The sequence below is a fragment of the Tachysurus fulvidraco genome, chromosome 19 (genome assembly GCF_022655615.1).
Source record: "Tachysurus fulvidraco isolate hzauxx_2018 chromosome 19, HZAU_PFXX_2.0, whole genome shotgun sequence".
NCBI classification, from domain to species: domain Eukaryota; kingdom Metazoa; phylum Chordata; class Actinopteri; order Siluriformes; family Bagridae; genus Tachysurus; species Tachysurus fulvidraco.
The window spans coordinates 9101438-9126041 of NC_062536.1; the positions used below are offsets into that span (position 1 = coordinate 9101438).

The 24604-nt window shown below is 38.8% G+C and overlaps 1 protein-coding gene across 4 annotated transcripts in view; it reads left to right on the forward strand.

The window, feature by feature from the left end:
• celsr1a (cadherin EGF LAG seven-pass G-type receptor 1a) overlaps positions 1-24604 on the forward strand; it is an 80050-nt gene that overhangs the window by 40079 nt on the left and 15367 nt on the right. For all 4 annotated transcript variants that reach the window (XM_027151497.2, XM_027151496.2, XM_027151498.2 and 1 more), the window contains 13 exons: positions 10130-10287; positions 12441-12604; positions 13204-13329; positions 16134-16306; positions 17348-17533; positions 17998-18111; positions 18304-18478; positions 18817-18958; positions 21641-21761; positions 21945-22128; positions 22534-22635; positions 23768-23862; positions 24024-24233. In XM_027151497.2, coding sequence (XP_027007298.2) covers positions 10130-10287; positions 12441-12604; positions 13204-13329; positions 16134-16306; positions 17348-17533; positions 17998-18111; positions 18304-18478; positions 18817-18958; positions 21641-21761; positions 21945-22128; positions 22534-22635; positions 23768-23862; positions 24024-24233 — 1950 coding nt within the window. The remainder of the gene's footprint in view (positions 1-10129; positions 10288-12440; positions 12605-13203; positions 13330-16133; positions 16307-17347; positions 17534-17997; positions 18112-18303; positions 18479-18816; positions 18959-21640; positions 21762-21944; positions 22129-22533; positions 22636-23767; positions 23863-24023; positions 24234-24604) is intronic.

The window sequence follows — 24604 nt, forward strand, 5'->3', positions numbered from 1 at the left end:
AGAAAATGCCACACCCCTGATAGGAAGGAAGTATGATGTCATATCAGGAAGCACAGCTGTACCATAAGCAGCCTCACACACTGAAAAGAGTTCAGGCCAGAATCAGAAATAAATTTCATTGAGAGAGTGATTGCAGCTATTTTTAGGGCATGACTGTGTGTGTTGAGGGATAAATTGCACTGATGGTATTGTTATGGTGTTGTGTGTAAGAGATAAGCCTCAGTAGCATTTTGTATAGAGTGCATGGTGCGCATTATAGAAATGAAAAGTGGGTTAAGGAAAGACAAAGAGAGTGTATGTGTTATTTCTGTTCTGAAGTGGTAGAAGCCTTTACCTGAGGTCTTCACTATCAACGTGATATTACTGTAATATCAACTAGCATCTGATGCTAACACTTAGCACCAATGCTTCATCGTATCCTCGATGAAATATGACTAGAGAATGTACTGCATAGACATGAATCACACAGCTGTCCTTTAATCCGGTGGAGCATCCAGCCTGGGAGGTAAACAGCCTACAGCTAAGCTAGAGACTCCATCATAATGCAGCCAACCACAGAGAAAGTGTTACTTCTCAATATTTGTGTTGGCATGAATGAAGCCATTCTGTCATCCTGAATTAAGCTTCACACAAAACCTGTAAAGGATAAGATCACTAATTTGTCTGACATCTGTGGGTTTGATGCAAAAATGTCCTGGAAACGGTTTCTTCATAGAGCCTGTTTTTCTTGTTTTATCCATGCATACGGACATCTTAATAGGATTATCAGATAATGAAATATGAGAATGAGTCTGGTCACAGGTATTCATCCGATTAATCTAAAAATCATGTCATTTTGAACATTTAAGCTGCTTACTATTATGTTGTCACTCCTTTCAGAGGGTTCATGCCAAAGGCATGTGTTCTCATGGCAATTTCACCTGTCACATCACGCTTGTGTATACATGTCTATATATGTACAGACTCCAAATCATGTAAGAACATTTATGTGTATTTTTCAGTAGTATTGTATGTAAAGTATTTTGTGTGTCCAACATACCAAGCTGATGCTCATTGTGGGTTTTTTTTTTTTTCATGTGACTTGACTTCACTGCAGGATATCAATCAGCACCAAGCTCTAAAAACTTTCAGAAATAGCATCATTATTAATATAGGAAGTAATTAAATCATATTTCTATATGATTTTATTAGTTCGTAATACCATTATGCCTGAATGGATTGTGCCTGGATGGGTTTTTTTGGCAGTTTTTTCTAAAAGTTAAGGAATCCCGAGCATAAGTGTTAAATGTAGGGTCTCCGATATTTGTGGAATGCGTCAGAAAACTGCGTTGGGCCACCAAACAAAGGCAAAATCAAAACAAACGTGTAGCCAATGAGCAGAAAGGGGCGGGTCTTTTCAATACGTGCGGAGAGAGTGTTCAGTGCACGTGTGACATTAGCAGAAAGCGGTTTTGCATTGACATGGAGTATAAAAACAAAGAAAGTGAAGAAAGGCTTACAATAAGGCAAGAAGTAGGACCGTGTTAATATAGGATCAGCTTTCCAGCGCTGGGGAGAACTGAAGGAGCAGGAAGTTGGCGCATATTCACAGATTGGAGTTTCCCGAGTCAATAACTCCTGAGCTAAATGCTGTTACTTCAATGAAAGCTGATCATTGGCTACACGTGTTTTGATTTTTGTTTTGTTTGGCTGCCCAACTCAGTTTTCTGAAGCATTTCTCAAATATCGGAGACCCCACCTTTAATACATCAGACCTCCAAAGCACCATTAAAACGTAATCAATCACCATCATCAGAGACCATCAACCTTTTAAGGACATGTTTGGATTCTTATCAAATGGGAAGAAGGTCACCTTTCAGGCCATTAGGGCCCTGATTTTTGGGCTACTAACCATTACAAAACATTACAAGCAAGCAGGAAATATACTGCTTCTTATCTTTTCTTCACCCCTTAACAACACCCTACTCTTCTGTCAGGAAGTACCCGCATATTGGCTTTATTTCTCTCTCTCTCTCTCTCTCTCTCTCTCTCTCTCTCTCTCTCTCTCTCTCTCTCTCTCTCTCTCTCTCTCTCTCTCTCTCTCTCATTCTTTTTTTCTTTACATTCACAACTACTTAAACAACTTCATTGTGTCACTTTGTGTGATAGATTCCTCAGACTTGCTTTAGCATGACTAAACACCATGCTACGTTAAGCTACGGTCACATGACCTGGAAGTGTGTGGAAGACGTCTTTGTGATCTCACGCTCACATGCATTTTTTACCAATTCACTTGCTCGCACTTTAAAGTGTGTGTGTGTGTGTGTGTGTGTGTGTGTGTGTGTGTGTGTGTGTGTGTGTGTGTGTGTGTGTGTGTGTGTGTGTGTGCATTTTAAAGCCATATTTTCTACAGAAGACTGGTACAATCCTAAAAACGTGGATAATTCATTTCAACCTGGTGACACCGAGCAGTCCAGTCCAGTCTATGTCCAATGCTCTCTCTCATGTTAATCTGCCTGTGGGTTAATTATATGTGTGTTATATATCAGTACAAGGCTGCCTTTACAGTGTCTGAGTATGCAGGCTACGTACTTTAGGGTGTTTTTTTTTTCAGAGTCTTTCATATAATATGTGATGAGTGACAGGAATGTTCTAAGATATTTGAGATCATTTCCTGGAATATGAGACATTTTGAGAATGATTTTCATGTTCAGGTAGGTGGGGATTTTTTGGCAGGTTGTAACCAATATTAATGGTTGGCTTGCTTAGGTTTTTTTTCTGAAGAGGCCTGTCGGGTGTGCTGTGTGTATGTAGGTGAGGTAAACCAGTCGGTGTGGTAAAGTGGACACCAGCTGAAACCGGAGAAGGCCTTGTAGTTTTTTTTTCTTCGTCCTTCCAGTTTGTTCATGTGTTAAAGGAACAGGAGGAAACAAAAGCTGCTGTCCGTCTGCATCTCTGTGGAACATGGCCGAGCACTGATAGATGGCCTTGTTATAGAGACAAGGCCAGTGTAATATATAGGTCTGAAATTGTGGCTCTTGTCCTGTGAGGACGGGAACAACATCTTGCTAGGTGTCTGTCCCAAGGGGATGTTTGGCAATGTGTGAGTGTGTGTGTGTATGTGTGTGTGTTTGGGGTCAGGCAGGTTCCTTTTAATTATTCACAGCTCTAGGTTTACACTGCCACAGGGTGGGTGAGGTAATGGTGTTTGAACTTTGCGTATAAAGGCTTAGGGGAGGACACCATTGTGAAAACACAGTCTCACACATGCATTGCTATGATGCCAGCACCAGACATACTGATTGTTCCATGAACAAGGAAATGGAAGACATGAAGGAAGGAGGGGAAAGGAAAGAAAGCACAGGCGGCCAAGTTTCCTCAGTCTAACCCAAATAATATCCTTTATTTATCTTCCTTTTACAGCTCCATTTTGTGTTTCCTGTACTGACCAACAGCACATAAAAAGAACACACACACACACACACACACACACACACACACACACACACACACACACACACACACACACACACACACACACACACATACACACACATTAGATTAGTGAATAATCAAAAAACACAACACAAGACACAACGACTTTCTGCAGCATGCATATGACAGGCCGAATTGATGTAACAGTATATTTCTACTTGTCAGTTTTTACTATCTTAAGGCAGTTTTTCTTAAATCTGAGGTTTCGGCACAAATAAAAGTGTCAAATCAGAGAGTTTGTCAGAAACTTGAGCCCAGCCTTTGGGCAAAACTAGTGAGAGTTGCTAAAGCCATGCTCTCGTGTAACAACATGTAAAGATAGCGTGGTTTGAACAGAGACTGTCAGCCATTCCCGATCTCCATCACATCTGCCTGAGCAATTCAGTACCACCCAGTTCCTGCCATATTCAGATCATAGATGCAAACAGGGTTGCTGAGTTTTGTGGAGCATTTTGGGATCCATTATACCGACTGACACAGACTGACTCAGGAGAGAATTTGCAGGAGAGCATCTTATTTGTGAACAGCACAGCTGAAGTTTAATTAAGTAGTGATTCCTTACTGTTAGAATAATAGAGTGGTTCTCTGTCTTGAGGTGATCTTTGTCCTAGCTCAAACCCTCTCTCTTTCTCTTTCTCTCTCTGTGGAGAGTTGTGGAAATCAAGTGCGTTACCATGGCTCCATGTAGCCTAGTGTCCCCCCGAGACGAGTGTTTGGAGAAGAAGTGGGAATTGTTAACACTCGGATGAGAGGAACTGAAAGGTGGGAAGAAAGAAGAAGAAAGTGAGAAACTGGAGGCCTAGATATTGTCTAACACCTTTAATATGATCAGATTCAGATCAAATTAAGAGTAATTTCATTCAAATGACTGGAAGTTTGTTTGAAACATATTTAGCTTATCCTTTGCTCAACCTGCTCTAACAGGAATTACAAAGCTTTGTGAATACCTAATAGCTAATATTGTCTTTACAATTTATCATGAGCTGATAAGCAGTGTTTATAACTTACCCATACCCTTATTGAGCCACTTAGCTAGGCTTTGTGCTCATAAAATAGCAATGACAAAAAGGCAGTATTTTAAAACTCCTAGCTTAATACTGTAGAGAGGTTTACATCTGAAAGGGCTTCACATCATGTTTAGGTGTCTGCAGAAATCATTTCCAGTCAAAAAAAAAAAAATCCAGGATCATAAAACAATCAACAGAGGATTAGCCAAGTTGCTAAAATAGACATCACATGTTTACATAGTGCCTGTTGTCAGCTGTGCAGTATTTCTCCCTGACAATTTGCCCATTGTGGCTTTTTGGGTACAAGTTATGTACAATAACCAAGCAGTTGCAGAAACTGTTTGAACTTCTTTTAAAGTACATTATAACTGTTAAAGTACACTATAACTTAAAGTACACTATAACTTAAAGTACATTATAACTGTTAAAGTACATTATAACTGTTAAAGTACACTATAACTTAAAGTACATTATAACTGTTAAAGTACATTGTAACTGTTAAAGTACATTATAACTTAAAGTACATTATAACTGTTAAAGTACATTGTAACTGTTAAAGTACATTATAACTTAAAGTACATTATAACTGTTAAAGTACACTATAACTTAAAGTACATTATAACTGTTAAAGTACATTGTAACTGTTAAAGTACATTATAACTGTTAAAGTACACTATAACTTAAAGTACACTATAACTTAAAGTACATTATAACTGTTAAAGTACACTATAACTGTTAAAGTACATTGTAACTGTTAAAGTACATTATAACTGTTAAAGTACACTATAACTGTTAAAGTACATTATACCTGTTAAAGTACATTATAACTGTTAAAGTACATTATAACTGTTAAAGTACACTATAACTGTTAAAGTACATTATAACTGTTAAAGTACACTATAACTTAAAGTACATTATAACTGTTAAAGTACATTATAACTGTTAAAGTACACTATAACTTAAAGTACATTATAACTGTTAAAGTACATTGTAACTGTTAAAGTACATTGTAACTGTTAAAGTACATTATAACTTAAAGTACATTATAACTGTTAAAGTACATTATAACTGTTGAAGTACACTATAACTTAAAGTACATTATAACTGTTAAAGTACATTATAACTGTTAAAGTACACTATAACTGTTAAAGTACATTATAACTGTTAAAGTACACTATAACTTAAAGTACATTATAACTGTTAAAGTACACTATAACTGTTAAAGTACATTAAAGTACATTATAACTGTTAAAGTACACTATAACTTAAAGTACACTATATCTGTGGCCACAGCTTACACTGTTGTGTCAGTTCGACATTCAGTGACGTGTGTGTTCTCAACCCATCTGCTGCAGTAGTGTACAGTCTCTGCGGGACCCTCATGTGTTGAGGGGATGTCCCTCACAGGAGCCAAGTGAAACCCTATCTAACATCTACCACTCCCTTACACCTGAGCAGGAATATACCACCATTACTGGGTGACAAAGATAAGCTGCTTTCGAGATCACACTCTCCTCTGCAGCTAGGACTGGTTTCATACCTACAGTAATGAATTTTATTCAAAGTGCAAAGAAAGAAAGAAAGAAAGAAAGAAAGAAAGAAAGAAAGAAAGAAAGAAAGAAAGTAAGGAAGGAAGGAAGGAAGGAAGGAAGGAAGGAAGGAAGAAGGCAGGTTAGACCGCCTGCAAACAAATATCACTAACCTCCCGCCCTACACACGACCCTCACTCACCTCACCATCCTACAATCCCCTTCCGACCCCCAGCCACCACACTTCTCACCACCTCCCTCCCCCCCCTCCCCTCCCTCCCTCCCCCTCCCCCTCCCTCCCTCCCTCCCTTCCGCACCCTCCCTCCCGCCTCCTCCCTCCCTCCCTCCCTCCCTCCCTCCCTTCCCCCTCACGCCCTCCTCCCTCCCCCCTTCTCCCTCCCTCCCCCACTCCCCGTCTCCCCTCCCCCTCCCGCAAACCAAAAAAAGAAATGAATAAGGCAGTAAGTTTGGAAATGTAGGGAGGTGACTATACGCAAGCTGGCACCTGTTAGTTTCGGAGGCCAGAAGGCATGTGGACTGATGGGGGGGGGGGGGGGGTGGTTAAGGCTGTCAGAAAGCGTTCCTAATATTTTATGTCTATGTATATCTGTTGAAGCACCTTTACAGTATTTTGGACAAATTATCAGATACAGAGCTGCCATCATGGACAAGACACTTATTCTAATTTTGATAAGCAAGCCAATAACTTGAATCCAAAACAGCATGTATCTAATATTCAGGAGTGTTGCCATTTATCCATCTACTGCTACTCTTCAGTTTTTCTAACTGCTTTCTTGTTCCGATCTGCACTCAGATAGAAAAAAGAACCTTTCACATGTCCACGTTAGTGCAGATCAAAGCTGCCATTGAATAAAAAAAAAAAAAGTCCAACGCTAGTCTCATCTGTGGTGTTCCTACATCATTTGTTTATCTAAAATTCTTGACATAGACAAGATATTAAATTACCTTCTGGTTATGCAAAATGAAGTAATCTTATTCCATTTACATGCTGATTTCTCAGCACTGTGAGTACTGTTAACAGATAAGTGCAGACTGCATGTCCCAACACAGCGCTCTCTCTCTCTCTCTCTCCCTCTCTCTCTCTCTCTCTCTCTCTCTCTCTCTCTCTCTCTCTCTCTCTCTCTCTCTCTCTCTCTCTCTCTCTCTCTCTCTTTTCTCTCTCCTTGTAATGCATGTTTGGCATCCCACATGTCTGTCAGTGTTAGATGATGCCAAAACCACCAAAGGAGAGCATGGCGCAGTTTTTTCAGAGTTTGTGATGATCTGCTGCGTCGAACGGAAATTAAACTTTATAGATCAGCAAAGCTACTGCACATCTAAATTAGTGCCTTCACACTCCAGCTGGTCGAACACGAGAGTCTTTGTGGTACAAATTAATTGACATTTAATTCAGCTCAACATTTTTTATTTTTTTATGTTGGTAGCACATTTTGAGTAAAAAAGTTTGTTATTTAGCAAGGAAATCCAACCTAACGTAAAAGTCTTATATTAAGATTAGGTAGAAATCAGCTATCTCAGGTGACGGCGATTTTTTGTTTAATGCTCTAGACACATGAGGCTTTGTGTGCTCTCGTACTTGCTTTCACGAGATTGCCAGTAAAGCAAATCTGATTTAGATTTTAACTGGAAGATGACTCTTCATATCGAATGAGAGCTACTGCTCAGTCCGATAAAGAAAATGGAAAAAAGAGATCATGAAAAAGAGATCATGAAATAACCACACTGCTGTATTCTTATCATGTAATGACACACATTCTTCAGTATTTAGCTCAGCATTTTTAGACGCTTTATCATTCCTGCCTGTCGTGATTTTTCAGCTGGATGTTGTCTACAAGGCAGGAGTTTTTCTCCTCTTTTGGTAGCCAGCATGTTGTTATCCTACTCCCCTGAGAGCTTGATTAGATTAGATAAATGACTCGGTGAAATCAAGCGCTCTGCAACTTAACTATTAAATCAAAGCTGCGTTCCAGTGGAGCTTAATCGCTTGACCCTGCTTGCTGTCGACTGTGTAGTGCTGTGCGGTACACGGTACATGCTTATGAGTGAGCTGGCACACACTCAACCGTGCTCTTAGCTTTCTAGAGGAACTGCTGTTAAAAGGAAGTGGACATTGTTGAAGTGTTGCTTAAATGGTACTTCATGCTTAAATTTTCCTTTTGGTTGTTGAGGGGATTTGTGGTGAATCGTTGTCTCTGGGGTTTGGGGATTAACCACAGCCGACGTATATCTGTCAATAAAAGTCATCTGCTTCCATCAGCACAGGCATCGATTTCACTGCAGGTCGTATCTCTGTCGGAATTCTGGGACTACTGTAGGTGAAATAAAGGAAGTAAAATGGCACCCAGCATCAGACTGCATCTCTGTGTGGACTTTGTGTCCCTGGCAAGCTTAGAACTTTTATACTTTTTCTCTCTTGTTGCATAGCCAGTACCCTTAATGAGCTTTCAGTAGAACTAGAGCTATTTAATAAGAATATGTGGCTGAGATTTCCTACAAGGCAGGTGAGAAAACTTTCACAGAAATTGTGTGTACATGATTGAATATTTCAGGTAGGGAACTATAATTATCCATGAAATGTGAGTGTATTAAAGCTAGGATTTTCTAAAAAAAAATAGGACTCTTAATAAATACATGCATGCAATTAATGGTCGATTTATGAAAATGACGAATCAACTTCTACAGCTAATACCAAGCCAAATAAATATATTTCTCTTAAAGGTAATATTATATGTAAGCGAAAAATTTCCAATTAACAAACAGACAATATCAGAGTCATACCAGTTTTGTTTCATCAGGTCTCCTGCGTAAAAAACAAACCCCAGCATAGCCAGAGATAGCCATCTGGATAATAACTCACGCCCTCGTATCCTGCTGCTAAAGCACTGAAACAATGCACCAAAATATGAACATGCTGCTTTTATCTCTGGAGCCATTAATCTGCTATTTTAAGGACTTTTGACACCGTGACACACTCAGCTCTTCTGAGGCTTTATTTGCTACAGTTCCCTAATGGGTGTTTGTCTTCCTGCTCACACCTTGATGAGTCCTGCTACCACATTCTCTCTGCCGCTGCACTTCCTTAGGAAAAGACGTCAAATCCTTGAAGTTAAAGGGAGAGTGCATGAGGAAGGGGGTGTTTGTGAATGTGCGAGACACCAGAAAGCAAAATAAGCAGGATAAAAGCGGGTCTACCGTCAGAGGGCTAATGTTGTCTGGTTGTTGAAAAAAATTCCCGTTGGAAAAAGTCAGAGAGTCGGTGGTGGAAAAAGGAACGATACTGTAGGTGGGGCGGTGATGTGACTGATAAGCTCTCTGCTGTGGAAACTGTTCCATACCTTGCAAAATGTATTCTTTCGGTATAGTTTAGGTTCTCATTTACTCTCTACTATACTTTCTATTCATCTCTCTCTCTCTCTCTCTCTCTCTCTCTCTCTCTCTCTCTCTCTCTCTCTCTCTCTCTCTCTCCTTTCTTGAGTGTACGGTAAATGAATTTGAATGAGCGTGTTCAACAATCTGCCTACATTTGCCCCTAGCCATGTGGTTAGTGGTATCACCTCAGACAAAGGATCTCATCTAAACAGTCCCAACTCACCTGCCACAAGTGTGTGAATGCACAGAATGGCTGTGTTTTGTTCCCATCACTTATTGAAATCAGTATTAGTACTGTATTCATTGTATACAAATTAAACACATAAGATATTATTATTATTCAAGAGTTCATCATTTCAAACTGTGACTGTGTAATTTTTTTTTCTAATTTTGAAATCTACATGCATTTCCAATTCAGTCACTGTCTCTTTAAATTGTTGTGTTGATATATATTTTAAATAAAGATGAAAATATATTAAATGCATTAAATATTTTTTTTGAGAAACAAATTTATTTTGTGAGGTTATTTGCTTGTTTGTTTTTTCTTCAGTATTCCTCAATTTTTTTTGTCTTGAATTTGGACTGACCTTGTAACTGTGTGTGTGTGTGTGTGTGTGTGTGTGTGTGTGTGTGTGTGTGTGTGTGTGTGTGTGTGTGTGTGTGTGTGTGTGTGTGTGTGTCTGTGTGTCTGTGTGTCTGTGTGTCTGTGTGTGTGTCTGTGTGCTGCAGCCTAACATCGGGCGCCTGGGAGTCCCAAACGGTCCTTCAGGGGAGAAAGTGGCAGTGGTGGCAGTGGATGACTGTGATATTGCCATGGCAGTACGCTTTGGGACTCAAATCGGGAACTACTCCTGTGCGGCACAGGGTACACAGACAGGCCAAAAGAAGTTAGTACCTGTTACTCTCTCTGTCTTTCTGTCACCATTAGAAACAGATCTGTTGCAGAAGAGCACAACAGTAAGCACTAGAGATTGTGCTTTGTGCCTAATCAGCCTCCATTTATATGCTTTCCCATGTTTGTTTTGGATTCGTATGAAGTCATATGTTAAAGTCTACACACTCACCACATATCAAACCAACTAAACACCTGTGAGAGATTTTGGAGTGGCATGTTTTCCTTTAATTTGTCACTCCTCTGTAATTGACTTGATATCTGGTTAAACAGCTTTACACATAGAGGTTGAGGCAGCGGGTGTGGCTGCACACACAGCTTTGCATTAAAAGCAATTCAAACAAATGCAAGTGGGAAAAAAAATCAAAAGGAAAAGTGTACTGAGTCCGCAACCCGCTCCATTTTGTAACAGTCACTGAGGGGATCGGGTTAAATGTTATGCACAAATGTGTTTTTAAATAGACCTGGGGTTCCATGCATGTAGCTTTAGATTAGAAAGAAATAATGGGCATGTTGTGACACAAAACACAAGCTATTCCACTACTCACCAGTGCAAAGACATCCACTATTTAGTAGAAAAAACACACTCTGTCACGCAACACCTTCAGTTACAGACTGGGTCACGGTAAGTGTACTAAACCCTCACAGCCGTTTGATGTGATGCCTAGCAAGCTTACCTTGTAAGAGACTTAAAATGCCTCCATTTTTGCAATTCATGCATGGCGATTAAATACGTGCCTGTGTACACAGGGCTCTATGATCTGCTTTACAGCGTCTGACAATGTGACAAACAATTTTTCACACAGCCACCTAATTTGGAGGCTTAGGCTCTCATTGCACAATTATGATATTTTGCCCATTCTGTATAAGCAGATTATGACTGGCGTCTTTCATTAAGAAGACTGCTATAACCGTTTTACAGTTATTATGACCTCACACTGTCGTTATAGTCAATAAATCAGTGAATAAAGCAATAGTCTATATAAATCTGATTACTGTTATTGTCTCACCCTCTTAATATAGTATGACTAGGGTTGCAAAATTCCGGGAATTTTGAAGGCTGGAAACTTTCCATGGGAATTAACGGGAATATATGGGAATAAACTGGGAATAAACTGGGAATTTTAAAAATAAATGTGGGGATAAACTGGGAATTTTAAAAAATAAATAAAACTGGGAATTTTTAAAAATAAAGTGTGCTGTGTTTTAAAAACACAGCACACTGCTTACTGGAGGGCCATTGAAGCCAAACCACATGCACGTACTCGCATTCTTCCATAACATGCACAGTAACACTTTATTTTAGGGTCATTTAATTAGTGGCTTATTAGCATGAATATTAATAGAATATTGGCTATTTAATAGTACTTATTAAGCACATATTAATGCCTTATTCTGAATTACCTTATTCTAAATTCTTAATGACACCCAATAACTAAACTTAATAACTACCTTGCTAACTCTTAATAAGCAGTAAATTAGGAGTGTTACCACATTCACAGATAATTTGATGACCCTCCCTCACACACTCACTCTCCCCTGAAATAAAAAAAAATCCTCCATATCAGTTAAGGGGGGGATTCACCTCCATTTTCCAGGCCTTGACTACCACAGAAGCAGAGACCTAATAAGCTTGAGGAAAAAATGCTTCATTTTACATTTTGATTGGGACTCTTTTTTTAGAAGGGCAAGGGTGGGGTATGCTTTCATTTTACAGCAATCATAGGGAAATATGTTTATTACAATTGTTAAGTTTATTATGTTTATTACAAGCATAATAATGTTTATTATGCTTTTGTGTTTCTCAATGAAAGAATCGGTTAAAGCTCTACTTACAATTAAATCAGTCAAGATGTCATTTTTAAAACTTGCATGCATGTCTGCTTATGACCAAACAAAATGTTTATTAATGTTTGAATATGATATAGTTTATATACCTTTCCCTATATTTCAAAATAATTCCCATAAATTCCTGTAAATTCCCATAAATTTCCCTAAATTCCTGTAAAGTTTCCAATTTTGAATATTCTCAAAATTCCCCAGATTAAGTTCCCGCGGAAAGTTTCCGGAAATTTACCGGAAACTTTCCGCCCCTTTGCAGCCATAAGTATGACAATATCTAACTTTCACTGATGTGATTTCTTGAAGGTCATTGGACCTGACCGGACCCCTGTTGCTGGGTGGTGTCCCCAACCTGCCCGAGGATTTTCCTGTAAGGAACCGAGACTTTGTGGGCTGCATGAGGAACCTAACCATCGACAGCAAGCCCATGGACATGGCCAACTTCATCGCCAACAATGGCACCACAGCAGGTCTCACTATTAGAGTATCATGGATAAGTTTAGAGTTTATTAACAAAGTATGTGTGTTGTCCTCTCTTTAAGCACTTTCCTATTCAGAGATTTATTTCATTACTGGTTGTGGATTGTCTCCTTAATGTAACATATATACAGATTATTGTAATATTGGACATATGAAAATATTGAAAATCTGTAGCTTCAGATATTATTTTATAGACACTCGTGCCTTTTATTTATGGACTTCTTATTTTGACAAGTATTATCTATACTAGGGCTCAGTTTTAATTTTGATGTAAATGCATTTGAGTCAATTTACTTTTAACTTTTGTTGCTGAATAGTAAGCAATACGTATTAGAACTACACTGATATTAGTAGACAATGAAAGGGCATTCGATAATATTTGTGATAATAAATGCATCAAATAATAAAATCACAAAGCTCTGCCTTATCAATGACTGTATGACTTTAAGATTACTAGTGCATTTTATAATGTCATGTAAGAGTTAAAACCTGTAGAGATGATGAGTTCATGATGAGGTGTTTCAAGTAAAATTTCTCCTATCTATTATCCTGTATGATTCATCTACGGTTTTCTCTCTCTTTCTTTTAGGCTGTAATGCAAAGAGGAATTTTTGCAAAGAGGGCCTGTGTCAGTATGGAGCTCAGTGTGAGAACAAGTGGAACACATACTCCTGTGACTGTCCTAATGGCCGTGGAGGAAAGAACTGTGAACAAGGTGAGTCTGTGTGCACATTGTTTTCATCAATCAATGTTTTTTTTTTTAATGCTTTTGATTCACACATTGATTGGCTGTAAAACCACAGAATGCAGGCAGAGAAACATCTGTGCGATTATCCATCATGTCCAATTTGCGGTTCTTTTTCAGACAGATATTTCAGCTCACTGTGGCACAGACTCAAAGCAGCAACTGATAAGACCCTCAAGCAAATCTGCTGTCATGTTGTTGCCAAGCCTGTTAAGATACACCTTTTTATTCTTTTAAGCTTAATAAAAGAGTTCGATTTCATCCCTCAGGAAGCGCATGAGTCATCGTCACATGCCTGGCACTAATAATGACAGTGTAGACTCAGGTTCATGTTTAGGAGTTCAGCCACACAGGAAAATACACTGTGGACACTGTGGCTTTGAAAAGGCGTTTTATAAGCGTGAGGATGCCTTAGAATTGAACTCGTAACAGCAGATAAGGTTTTTGACCAGTTGCACTTTTTTGTTTTGATTTGTATTGGAATTTTTGGTAATATATCTGTGGGATGAAATGACTTTTTATTTTATCCCAAGGAGGCAGTGTGTTTTAATTTCTTTTTGTTTTTTTTGTTTTTATAAAAGTCATTGTTTTCGATGACTTTCCCAACAGTAAAGATTTCTTGTTTAATAATAGTTATCAATATTTGCAATTTCATTCAATAAAAATCAATTGAAAAAATGTAAGGCTTCATCAGACAGGGCAAAGGCCTAATTGTTTATGATACTATTTTAGAAACTGATGCATTAATGGTATAAATATAGGAAAGTCATTTATTCTTGGCATTGGCCTGGCTCTATATAGAGCTTATTTCTTACCTCAAGCATGAAAGGTCTTCCTTTAAACAACTATAAACTTAGCAATGTGGATTTTTTTTTTGAAGAACCAGTGTGTGCAGCCCAATTGAACATGAACTGTAATGCCACCATCTGTTTCTAACATGATCATCAGTTTTAACGAGGGAGAGAGAATCACGTATCCAACACAAGAGAGGATGATTAACTTGGATGTGTTCTGATTTGCTAGGAATGTAGCAGTCATGAGTTTCCCAAATCCTTGTAAAAGCCTAGGATGATTTATCATGAGTTTTGAAAAACTCCCTTTAAGAACTATATACTATACCACATTATATCCTCTACTGAGCCTTTGATGGACACGTGTAAGTGTGAAGTGAACAGGTTTAATGATAGATTAGTCAGCATGTCGAGCAGGAGATTTGTGGTCTGGCATTGTTTAAGAGTGGAGATTCAAGCATGTGGAAAGTTCAATGTTCTTCTTCAGGTGCTCTTGCAATCCTTTTGCTCTCATCTGCAAGCCATAAATGCTGTTTACAACAGCTTGTTGACTAGATAAAAAACATGCCTGTTATGCTTCATGCTGATGAGATGAATGCTTCAAATAGCACGCTAACTTTTGGTTTGGTTTAGTTACATGATAGTTTCATTTTCTGCCAGGAGTTTGCCTCGGATGCGAGTGGAACTATTTTCTGATGGCTTTGATTACGCTGCGCTGCGCTCTCTCTCTCTTGTGAGCAGATCGAATGTCCATTCTGAAGTAAAACATGGAATTCTAGCTGCGACTGTTTGTGAATTTTTGGCACCTTTGTGAGTGTCGATGGTATCGGACTCGCATCTCTAAAGCTGTGAGTTATACGTATGTGTGGCTTACACTCATACTTCAGAGACTACATTGGCTCTGAGAATTTTGTATAAAAATTATTTAGGCAGCTGAGGACCAACATATTTTTTATTGCATTTTATTGTTTTATCTTTGAGTATAATTTTTTTTAAATATTAAAGGGAATACATACATACATACATACATACATACATACATACATACATACATACATACATACATACATACATACATACATACATACATTCTTATTTACGTATGAACGTACATTCTTATACACTCTTGTTTTATTGAATTACAATCTGGAATTTTATATAATGGAACTAATGAAACAGTCCAAATTGTTGAAGTGGAATCATAAAATAGTTTTGTCCCTTCAAAGTGGTAGGCATGTTGTGTAAAATAAAAAAGTGGAACAACCTGCCCTAAAAATCTGCTTTAATACCAGGTTGTAATTCAACACAACAGGAAAAGCACCATGGGGTAAAAACTATTGCAAGGCACTGTATAAAGCCTGTATAATCTAAGTTGCAGGAGTCTCAGCTAACTCATTTCAAGTAACTTTGAACAAAACAAAAAGGCATTTCAAGAAATATTTTAACATTTACATAACAGCACGTCAAAGCATGTATCTGTAATCTTCCCTAGAGGTAAAAGAAACCTTTAAGACAGAGAAGGATGACCGAGAGAGAAAGAGGAAATCTGAGACTGACCTGCTGCCAAAACGAGAGGCAAATTTGAGTTTTTTTCCACATAATAGCTGCTTGTGTGTCACTAGAAAATGTGCCTCGCGGAGTGGGTGAGCTGGAAGTCTTCAGTACTGACACACTGACAGCACTGGGCTGTGTCCTGCTGCACGGATTGTTGCATCTGTCAAACAAAGTGTTCAGTCAGTGTACATATAGTTTCTCGAGGCGGATCATGCATGTTTGTGGGCGGCTCAGGCCCTGCACCTGGGTGGTCAGGAGGTATACAATCTAATCAAAACATGGTTTAAAAACGTGGTTAATTGCGGCATTGCTAGCACCACTAATTCAGGCTCTTTTTAACAGTTCATTTTCTTCTTTTCTGTGAAATGAAATCAAATAAGTTTCTGTTTCATTATTGATTGAAAAGAAACTTGTCTGCCTCTTCTACAGTGATGCCCTCACCACAGCACTTTGATGGGCATGCCATGGTGTCATGGAGCGATCATGATATAACTGTAGCGGTGCCTTGGTACATCGGCTTGATGTTCCGAACCAGACAGAGCAACACCACTGCAACCTTGTTGCAAGCCAATGCTGGCTCCTCTTCCCAAATCAACCTGCAAGTGAGTAAACAGTTAGAAATGGACTTGGAAATGGACCCATATTCATGAAAATTCTTAGTGCAAAGAGCTGCTGCTAGTGACTAAATTCTAAAAAGAATTAGTGGATTTAGTGGCCGTTTCCCCTTAAACTTAAAGAGAAGATCCTAGTAAAGATAAAAGCTATTCATAAACCATCTCAAATCTTAAAGAGCTCAGGACATCAAAAAGTGTTAGGAGTAGTGAGGAGGACTTTTAAGAAGCTTAAAAGTTTCTTTAGCAGAGGAGAAAATGGCCAAAAGGTGAAGAGAGAGAAGAAATGTGTTGCAGACGATGTTTAATAATGATAGTGAGATAATAAAATGCTACAGATTAGATTGTGTAGGGATTCTTTTTGTGATCAATTATATGAGATAACATCTCAGACACAGCACAGAAATGATTTGTAATTTTATATATATATATATATATATATATATATATATATATATATATATATATATATATATATATATACATATATATATATTCTATAATCTCCAAAATACCGGCATAATCTGGCATAGTGGCATAACCTGGCATAGTGGCATAATCGATATAATTTGGTGCTACGACATTCCTGCGCTGTGTTGGAGATGTTTACATTGTATGATCGTCAAACATATTGATAGAGTGAAGGCTTATAATAGAGCATACATATTAACAGGGTCAGCCCCACTTCCTCTGTAAGATAAAGGTGTTTGTATTTTCCTTGCCCAGAGTTGCTCTGAGATTGGTCCTGAATCACTCTTAACCTAAGATATTATACTAGAACTTGGATCAGTAAATTTTTATTTTAGAAGCAATAATGAGTAGGTGTGATTTAATAATGTATTTTATGTACTTTTTAATCTGAATTTTCTGTTGTTGTTTTTGTTGTTTCACGTTGTCTTTTCACGTGTTACTGTACATCTGAAAGGTGTTATTATTTTATTGTGGATAAAGCTGCATGGGGTCTCCTCTAGCCATCCAATGCTTTCCAGTGATTTTCAGTTTTGATGTTTTTTCCTGCTTATTTTCCTGTAGCTGGTGAACAGGCAGGTGCAGATGGAGGTGCTTCTAGGGGAAAAGCGTGTGGCACTGCTCGAGTTTCCCGAGGTCAGAGTGAACGACGGAGAGTGGCACCACCTTCTCGTGGAGATAACCAGCAGCAAAGAAGGCAAAGACACTAAGTACATGGCACAAGTGTCTCTCGATTATGACATATTTAAGGTGTGTGATGGTCTGGATAAGCTTATTACATCTCAGCATTATGTTATGCATTGTGTTTTATATAAAATAAATATGATGATCAGGACTAGTGTTCATTTCAACAGAAATCCAGATAACTTTAAATTGTCAACCACTAGAAATGTTTTTCTCTGGTTAACAAAACAAAGGTCACACAATAGGCTCGTGCCATCCATCCCATGCGGTGAGCACAGCCAGATTTGCTTTCATGACTCCTGGCCACAGATCTGTATTCAAACTCACAATCTCTGGGGCAGAGACTTATTTCTATTGCAGATATATATATATTTTTGGTGCATTTTCTTTACAATTAAGTGATGTTTTTGGCTGTATTTGCTGCCCCAATTTCCTTATGGGTGTATTTCTAAAATCCTATGACAGACAGTATAAAATATTTAGGAAGTACTGTGATATAAGAGTATTGCATTCTCTGTGATGTTCTGCAGAAGTCAGTGGATATCGGAAATGAACTCCCTGGACTGAAGATAAGGAGTCTGTACATTGGAGGGGTTCAGGGTGAGAACAACAACGTCCTGCAAGGCTTCCAGGGCTGCATACAGGTAACATAGAAAAGATACATTCAACTATGAGTTACTAAAATTCGTTGCCTGTTGTGTGCAGCTTATTTTAATTATAGTTACAGTCAGTGCAGCATGTAAACCTCATTGTGTGTGTGTGTGTGTGTGTGTGTGTGTGTGTGTGTGTGTGTGTGTGTGTGTGTGTGTGTGTGTGTGTGTGTGTGTGCGCTCCAGGGTGTGAGGATGGGAGAGACCTCAACCAACACAGGCAACATCAACATGCAGCAAGGTTTGAAGATCCGTGTTGAGGACGGCTGTGAACCGGCCGACCCCTGCGACTCCAACATCTGCCCTGAGAACAGCCACTGCATGGACGAGTGGAGCGCTCACACCTGTGTCTGTGACCCAGGTGAGATGTACAGACACACCTACAATTGACGATGCACAACTACACCACTTCCATTTACATTTACAGTGTTTAGCAGAAACTCCCCTCTGCTATTTCCTATGTGGAAAGACCTACAACATTGCATTAAAGTCTCTTCATGCTAGTCTAAATAAGCTACAGTCTTAGAATGCCTTAAAGATTAAAGCCCTGTTATATAAGAGATAATGCTGGAGTTAATAAATTATACATTATTCTCTCTCTCTCTCTCTCTCTCTCTCTCTCTCTCTCTCTCTCTCTCTCTCTCTCTCTCTCTCTCTCTCTCTCTCTCTCTCTCTCTCTAACTCTCTCTCTGTCTCCAGGCTTTTTTGGGAAAGAATGTGTGCACGCTTGCATGCTGAACCCTTGTGAGCATGTGTCCACCTGTATGCAGAAACCCAGCTCGTCTCACGGCTACACATGCGAGTGCGGTCAGAGCTACTACGGCCAGTACTGTGAGAACAAGTAAGTGTAATGGGATAAATGGTTTCTCCTCTCGCTGACCTCACACTGACTCACATTTCTTGTTATCACACCTGCACAACCACTTTCAGTACAAAACTTTCAGTAGCTGCCACCTTGTGTGAATGGAGAGTGACTACTTAGAGCTGTTTAATCAAGCTACAGTCACGCAGTCTAGCTTGTGTCAAATCTCAGTAACTAGGCTCTTGTCGGTGCTTGCTGAAAATGCATACCTGATGCCTGTAAGGCACATCACATCAGTGCATACTGAGTTTATTCTAGTTTTTACATTTTTACAACCGTGTATGTTGCTTCATCTGACATTAACAGAGACTGCATGCATTTGTAGGCTTGGCAAGCATGACATAGTGTTTTCTGCATTCATATTGAAAAGATGACATTCACAACTTAGTGGAAATCATCCTGCGGCCAGTAGTGAAAGTGTGTGTGTGTGTGTGTGTGTGTGTGTGTGTGTGTGTGTGTGTGTGTGTGTGTGTGTGTGTGTGTGTGTGTGTGTGTGTGTGTGTGTGTGTGTGTGTGTGTGTGTGTGTTAATGATCCTGTGCATCATTGTCCTGGCTCTTCTCCACACAGCACAGTACATTGAAACTTGCCTGAACAAGCTACCTTATTGTCTTTCATATTCTCTGCTTTTTAAGAAGCATGACTTCCCGACCTGCAATCAACTCCATAATTATTGGCACCGCTTAGGGGTTGGGAGGGTGTTAATATTTGGGTATTTTTATATCAATTACCTGAAATGTGTGGGTCAATATCCACTTTTCTTTTGTGTTAAATATTCTTTGTTTTTTTCCCATGGTGATACAGGAGGCATAATAGAAGGGATTTTATAGATTTGCCAAACCAGCAAAAATGGTAAAAGATTACTACAGATTTGCTGGAGACTAAGCCAATTTAGAGGATGAAGATTTGCTTGCATTTACGTCCATTATTTTATGGGGTTACGCCAATTATTTTGCCATGTTTTTCAGAGAAAATTCAATTTTGGTTATTATGTTTCTCCAATTGCTAAAGTTATCGTATGACGTATGTATTTTGTGGTGATTACGTTAACTGGTGCCTGTAAGTTCAGAGATGAGTGTGCTTCATTAAATCCCTAATTCTTGGTCTTTTTCCATTCTTGTGGGCACATAAGCACACATAATTTTTTTGCCTTATTAACTGCATTGAATGATCTGCTAATAAAGTTGATATAATGACAGCTATGAGAAATAATTGTACTGAGGCTAATTCCGTTGAGGTGCTGTTCTGATGCACTGGTTGTAATAGAAGTAGATTGCTACTTTATTTTATTCACAATATATCTTCTAACAAAGGATGATCTAAATCCAATAAAACTTTTGCCTCTTTGCTTCTATATTAGGAGCTGCATGCGAATGAGTGGTCCTAAACTAAAGCTTCAGCAGATTACAAAAAAAATTAGCTTTTCTCTGTGGGTGGCTTTGGCCACGGTGCCAGCTTGAGCTAAAGCAGTGGGTGTAAGGATGACTTGAATAAACGAAGCACAGTCTGTGCAGTATTCATTTACTTAACATGTGCATAAACTGTCCTAAGGTGACCACCAAAACTTTTGTTGTGCTCAGTACTGTAATAAGTTTGAAACTAATCGCTACCAATATATCTACTCTTATATGGTTAGTGTGCAGTTATATTATGTCATTAACTAAAGCTTTTACACTACACTATGTGCTGTAATATGCAATATTGCCATGAATGCCTGTGTGCACTTTGTCGTTATCTGATGCCAGTATTTACATTTCTCACACTGTCAGATTTAATTAGCCATTGATATTGTTTGTTCACTTTGTTAATGTGTTGAGTCCAACTTAATAACATTAATTTTTTACTTCTACCTGCAAGTAGTCCTAGTTGAAGTACCTAGTCCTGTGTGAATATAACTATATTCAGCTATATACCTGTGTGCCATAATGCCATGTTTAATACATTATTTTAACTAGAGTTAAAAGAAGTTGGCCTAGAACAGCACCTTGTGGAACACCAACCGTAGATAGATAGATAGATAGATAGATAGATAGATAGATAGATAGATAGATAGATAGATAGATAGATAGATAGATAGATAGATAGATAGATAGATAGATAGATAGATAGATAGATAGATAGATAGATAGAGAGTGAAAGGTTACAAGATTATGGCATTTAAGGAGTTATGTAGGAATAAATTCAGCTGGTTAAACTTTGGTTAAACTTTGTTTTTTAAATAAAAGTTTAAATAGCTGCTTTAGGTGCATAACATCTGCTAAGTATTTAGTATATATACTGTTGTTTATGGTTCTTAAACTTAGTTAGCATTTGCCACAGACCCAAGGGTGGAGGGACATGATGTTTCTGTAGTTTCCTTCTTGTATGCAATTTGGTTAACCAGTTTAGTTTAATATTCTTTACATTTTAATTTTGGAGTGGTTTGAGTGGGATGATTTTACCCTGGTGAAAACATTTCTGCCTTAGTTTTGTTTTGTTTTGTTTTGTTTTGTTTTTGCAGCAACATTATATTATAAAGTTAAACACTGACTCCAATCCGTCACTTTATCAAGTCCTGTCCACCATATGTTCAGTGTGTTTATTCATTGTGGCTATTAAGGAAAAATGAGCTTTATTAGGTATTGATTTGTGTTTACATTAATAAACATCTCTGATCTATCAGGGCAGAGAAACCATGTCCCAAAGGCTGGTGGGGAAACCCCATATGTGGCCCCTGCAACTGTGATGTCAGCAAGGGCTTTAACCCGGACTGCAACAAGACCACAGGAGAGTGCCGCTGCAAGGTACACACACCACACTACAAGCAATCAGTGCTCGAAAATGACTACCGATTTATCTAATACTCTTTCACGTGTATTCTAGACTGTGATTTTTGTCTTTAGAGCATAACACTTCAGCTGTCCAGTTTTAAACATTCTACAGTTGTACCTCTGAGATTATGAGGCATCTCACTACTTTCCTCACAGGATAACTACTACCGACCCGAAGACAGTGACACCTGTTACCCATGTGACTGCTTCTTTCCTGGCGCTAGCTCCCGAACCTGTGACTCTCAGACCGGCCAGTGCCCTTGCAAGGCTGGTGTGATTGGGCGACAGTGCAACCAATGTGATAACCCATTTGCAGAAGTGACCAACACTGGCTGTGAGGGTGTGTACATATCTGTTCACATGCAGGAAGTTACAAGGAAAGCTTATCTATAATTCAGGATATATTTTATTTAGGATCTCTGAAATAGGTTTGTGGCTGGTGTTAGTACATAATATTTATATAGCATGTAATCCCACTGAGCTTAAAATGGAAAGCTTATTAAAAGTTCTATGAAATTAAAATTATAAGAATCATGTACTGTTATTGCATTGCATAGTGCTTAAAGATTATTTAAACACCATTTTGGTCACAATTTAACAGCGTCATAAAGAAATCATCTTTATTTTACTGATTACTAACTGTCCTAAGTGTAATAGGATCAAAACTAAATGAATGAAGCTTAAATGTGCCAAGCTTTGTTTATGTGAATGTGAAAGGTTCATTGTCTCTGTGTGTGTACTGCAGTTGTTTACGATGGCTGCCCCAAGGCTTTCGATGCTGGTATCTGGTGGCCAAGAACCAGTTTCGGCCGTCCAGTTGCCATGAACTGTCCCAAGGGATCTATTGGTGAGTGCTGCAAGCTTGTTCTACAAGAATCAGGGTGTTGATATCAAAATCCTGGCACTTTAATGACACATGTACTCAACGACTGTCTGAACAAATTCCACTGTTCTAATATTACAAATAAGTTGACTGAAAGTCTAGTGCAATAAACTTGCCTAGTTCCTAAGTCCAAATGATGCATCTCACTTGAAGTAGTTTGAATAAATACATGTTTTAAGATCTAATAAGCAAACAAAGTGTGTGCTGAACATGATATGTGTATGTGCATGTGCTGTATTAGTGGATATACATTTATACACAAAGAATTTCATAACAAGAAAATCATTTTCTGTGATACTGCTTCTTTGTGGAGTGCTTAGCTGTTGTGTTTTGGTATTTGGACAGACATGCATTAAGCAGCACATTATGCTCAAATTCTTGGATTAATGAAATGGTTGCTGTGGATTTTAACCCCTCTGCTTTGCCTTTCTCCTCTGTGTTGTTTTCTTTTGCTTTGCCTTTTCAACTAAAACGTCACACCCACTTAGCTCTTTATTCTTTTGACTGGCCAGTTAAACGCATGTTAAAGAGTCATTTGTAGGGATCCATTGGATAAACATACCTTATTATACAGAAAATATTGGCAGGCCCTCCCCAGAGTCACATTCTCTATAGAAGTAGTGAATGATCTCTGTGGTGGAAAGACTAAGCCTAGACTACTGCTCTGAATTTCCCTGTGAGGGAGACCACACAAGTACTATTGGTAGCTATGCACAAGAAAAGCACTCTCACTCACTCACTCATTTTCTACCGCTTATCCGAACTACCTCGGGTCACGGGGAGCCTGTGCCTATCTCAGGCGTCATCGGGCATCAAGGCAGGATACACCCTGGACGGAGTGCCAACCCATCGCAGGGCACACACACACACACACACACACACTCTCATTCACTCACGCATTCACACACTACAGACAATTTTACAAGAAAAGCAATGACCTGATAAATTTCAGGCTGCTTTTCGGGGTATGCATTGTTTGCAGACTGAAGCTGTTGGTTTAGTCATGGAAAAAAAATCATTACATTTGCACAAATGTGCTTGAACATGTTTAATTAGATTATTGAAATTTGAATTGTACTCTGTGTATTTGATCTAGGTACCGCTGTGAGACACTGCAATGATGAAAAAGGCTGGCTGCCTCCTGAGCTCTTCAACTGCACCACTGTCACCTTTTCCCAGCTCAAGAAGCTGGTAGTGTTTTCACATATTTAGCACTTTCTCTAATGTATTTTATAATCAGACTGGTCTTAGAACTGTCCCGGCACGGTCTAATATTCTAAAATATTATTCTAATCAAGTTTACTTCCACATGCATCTATGCTCAGACCACCACGTCTTTTCTTGTTCTCTAGAATGACGAAATGAGTCGGAACGAGTCCAGAATGGACAGACAGAAGTCTAAGGACATTGCTGCTATGCTCCACAATGCTACCAGCCGGACTGACTCTTTCTACGGCAACGATGTGAAGACGGCATTCCAGCTGCTCTCCCGTGTTCTACAGTACGAGAGCAAGCAGCAGGGATTTGACCTGGCAGCTATGCGTGACGCCGACTTCAACGAGGTTACACTCCACATTAGCTATAACTCATGGTTATAGGTTTCTTTGTTGCCATGTTAAGTCAGTCTGTAGTATATCTCGATGATAATGAAATGGGAAATGAGAGTGCAGTTTCCTCCAGCAGGTATTACGGTAGTGGTGGTGTATTTTAGCCCATGTATTGTTAATGGTTATATGCCTCAACAAGCTGGGATTGAACATTTATAAATCCTGTTTGACTTGTTCCTCTTTAGAGTGTTTGAAAAATGGTTCAGTGTAAGTCAGTGTAAAGCATGAGGCACGTGACATGGCATGCCATGCGGCATTTAGAAAAAGCAGACCTGGTTACATCTCTGGATAACAAGCAAAACCTTGCTCTCAGACACTATTGTAAG